The sequence below is a fragment of the Protobothrops mucrosquamatus genome, unplaced genomic scaffold, assembly GCF_001527695.2.
Source record: "Protobothrops mucrosquamatus isolate PMUCROS unplaced genomic scaffold, P.Mucros_1.0 scaffold3869, whole genome shotgun sequence".
Lineage (NCBI taxonomy): Eukaryota > Metazoa > Chordata > Lepidosauria > Squamata > Viperidae > Protobothrops > Protobothrops mucrosquamatus.
In genome coordinates this window covers 14722-17186 of record NW_015389819.1, presented here as the reverse complement: position 1 = coordinate 17186, position 2465 = coordinate 14722, and the positions used below count along the sequence as shown (strand labels likewise).

The 2465-nt window shown below is 51.7% G+C and overlaps 1 protein-coding gene across 1 annotated transcript in view; it reads left to right on the top strand.

The window, feature by feature from the left end:
* Positions 1-2465, top strand: part of LOC107298314 (centrobin-like) — a gene marked incomplete at its 3' end in the record, with an annotated part of 30617 nt that overhangs the window by 14811 nt on the left and 13341 nt on the right. Inside the window, exons 5-6 of the mRNA XM_029286491.1 lie at positions 86-184; positions 1938-2159. Coding sequence (XP_029142324.1) covers positions 86-184; positions 1938-2159 — 321 coding nt within the window. The remainder of the gene's footprint in view (positions 1-85; positions 185-1937; positions 2160-2465) is intronic.

The window sequence follows — 2465 nt, the reverse complement described above, 5'->3', positions numbered from 1 at the left end:
TGTGGTCGTAAGTCGAGGACTGCCTGTGCTTGTAAGGTTGGCTCTCTCCTGAAGGATCTTCCGTGTCGGTTTTGTTCTTCTTTAGAAAATGTCGGACCTGGAAGGACGTCTCCAGCAGGCCTTGTCCGCCCTCAGCCGGGAACAGCAGCTGGCCAGCCAGTACTACAGGGAGAAGGAGACCTTGGTAAGAGAGGGAGAGAGAGGGAGAGGGAGGGAGAGAGAAAGGGAGAGAGAAAGGAAGAAAGAAAGAAAGAAAGAAAGAAAGAAAGAAAGTGTGAGAGAGAAAGAAAGAGAAAGAGAGAATGAGAGAAAGAAAGAGAGAAAGAGAAAGAAAGAAAAAGAGAGAATGAGTGAAAGAGAGAGCGACAGAGAGAGAGAGAGAAAGAAAGAGAAAGAAAGAAAGATAGTGTCAGAGAGGAAAAGAGAAAGAGAGAAAGAAAGTGTGACAGAGAGAAAGAAGAGAATAAAAGTGAGAGAGAGAGAGAGCGACAGAAAGAGAGAAAGGGAGAGAGAAAGAGAAAGAAAGAGAGAAAGTGTGAGAGAATGAGAGAAAGAGAGAGAATGAGAGAAAGAGAGAAAGAAAGAATGAGAAAGTGTGAGAGAGAAAGAGAAAGAGAATGAGAGAGAATGAGAGAAAGAAAGAGTGAGAAAGAGCGCGACAGAGTGAGAGTGAGAGAGAGAGAGAAAGGGAGAGAGAGAGAGAGAGAGAATGAGAGAGGGAGAAAGGGAGAAAGAAAGAGTGTGAGAGAGAAAGGGAGAGAGAAGGTGGGGATTGGTTTTGAGGTTGACCTTGCATCAAAGGGGAGCCCTGACAGGGAGCGCCCACCCTTGCAATCTGTAAATCAGGGGGGTCTCCAAACCTGGCCCCTTTTAAGACTGGTGGACTTCAACTCCCAGAATCCCCCAACCAGCAAGGTTTCCCCAGAATTCCACGTGAATAGGACAAAGAACAAACGTTCTCGCCGTTTTTGATAGGGTAAATTTCTTAATAGACGGTGGGAAGGCCGTAAAAGATAATAGATCTTGATTTGAGCAAAGTGGGGGAAAAAAAAAAAAGCTGGCTGGAGCATTCTGGGAGTTGAAGTCCAACAAGCCTTTAAAAGCTGCACGGATTTGAAGACCCCTGTCGTAAACCCCACAGCTTCCCCAGCCCCGGATGGTTTATTCCGTTTATCCGCTGACGAAGAATAACCGATGACTATTAGCGGTATTAACCGGACGTTAATTCACTGATTTATTACTAAGCCGTGGGGCGGCCTGCCTCCGTAAGGTGGGGGGGCTGGACTAGAAGACCTCTAAGTCCCCTTCCAGCTCTGGATCTATTACATGATTCAGAGCAATGGCTTGCCTCCAGAAATCGTGGGCGCTCCAACGCTGGAGGTTTTTAAGAAGAAACCGGACAGTCACTTGTCTGAGATGGAATAGGTTCTCCTGCCTGAGCAGGGGGGCTGGACTAGAGGACCTCTAAGGCCCCTTCCAGCTTTAAATCTATGATTCTATTACAATCAGGGCAGTGGCTTGCCTCCAGAAGTCGTGGGCGCTCCATCCCTGGAGGTTTTTAAGAAGAGACCGGACAGTCACTTGTCTGAGATGGAATAGGTTCTCCTGCTTGAGCGGGGGGAGCTGGACTAGATGAGCTCTAAGGCCCCTTCCAGCTCTGGATCTTATGATTCTATTACAATCAGAGCAATGGCTTGTGGGTGCTCCAACACTGGAGGTTTTTAAGAAGAGACCGAACAGCCATTTGTCTGAAATGGCCTAGGGTCTCCTGCCTGAGCAGTGGGCTGGACTAGAAGACCTCCAGGGTCCCGTCCAGCGCTGTCATTCGGTAAACCAGGGTTAAACCCAAACCGAGAGCCAAGCATAAGGCTTGTGCCTGCAAAGCAGCTGCCCAAAGCTGAGCCTTATTTTATTTCCCACCCCCCCACCCCCCCCAGGAGAAGGAGAAGTCCAGCCTGTCCTGCAGCTTGGAGGCCGAGCGTATCCGGGCCCAGAGCCTGGAAGCCGAATGGGATTCGGACCGGCGCCGGCAGGACGCCCTGCGGGCCACCCTGGAGGAGCAGCAGAGGAGCTGGGCCCAGCGGGAGAAACAGCTGGAACAGCAGCGCCAGATGCTGCAGGAGGAGAGCCGGCTGCATCTGGAGAAGGAGAAGGTGAGGGCGGGGGGGGGTGGTGGTGTGTGTCTCTTCTCGGCCCGCCTAGCCTGGCTGGCGCGCCTCAGGGGATGCCCTGCGCAGCCAGAGGCTGGACTTGAACCCGGCCTGAGCTGTTGGCATCCTTGTTTGCAGAAGGGGTGGGGCGGGACACAGAGGTAGCCCCTTCTTAGGTTCACTTCCAGGTAGCCCCACCAACCTCTTGGTTCGGTGGTGAAGTGGAAGGTGACGTCCGACAGCTGTAAGAAGGCCAGCGTGAGCACTGATGGTGTTGCCTAGTTGGGTCATGAAAGGTCTGCAGGAAATTGACCA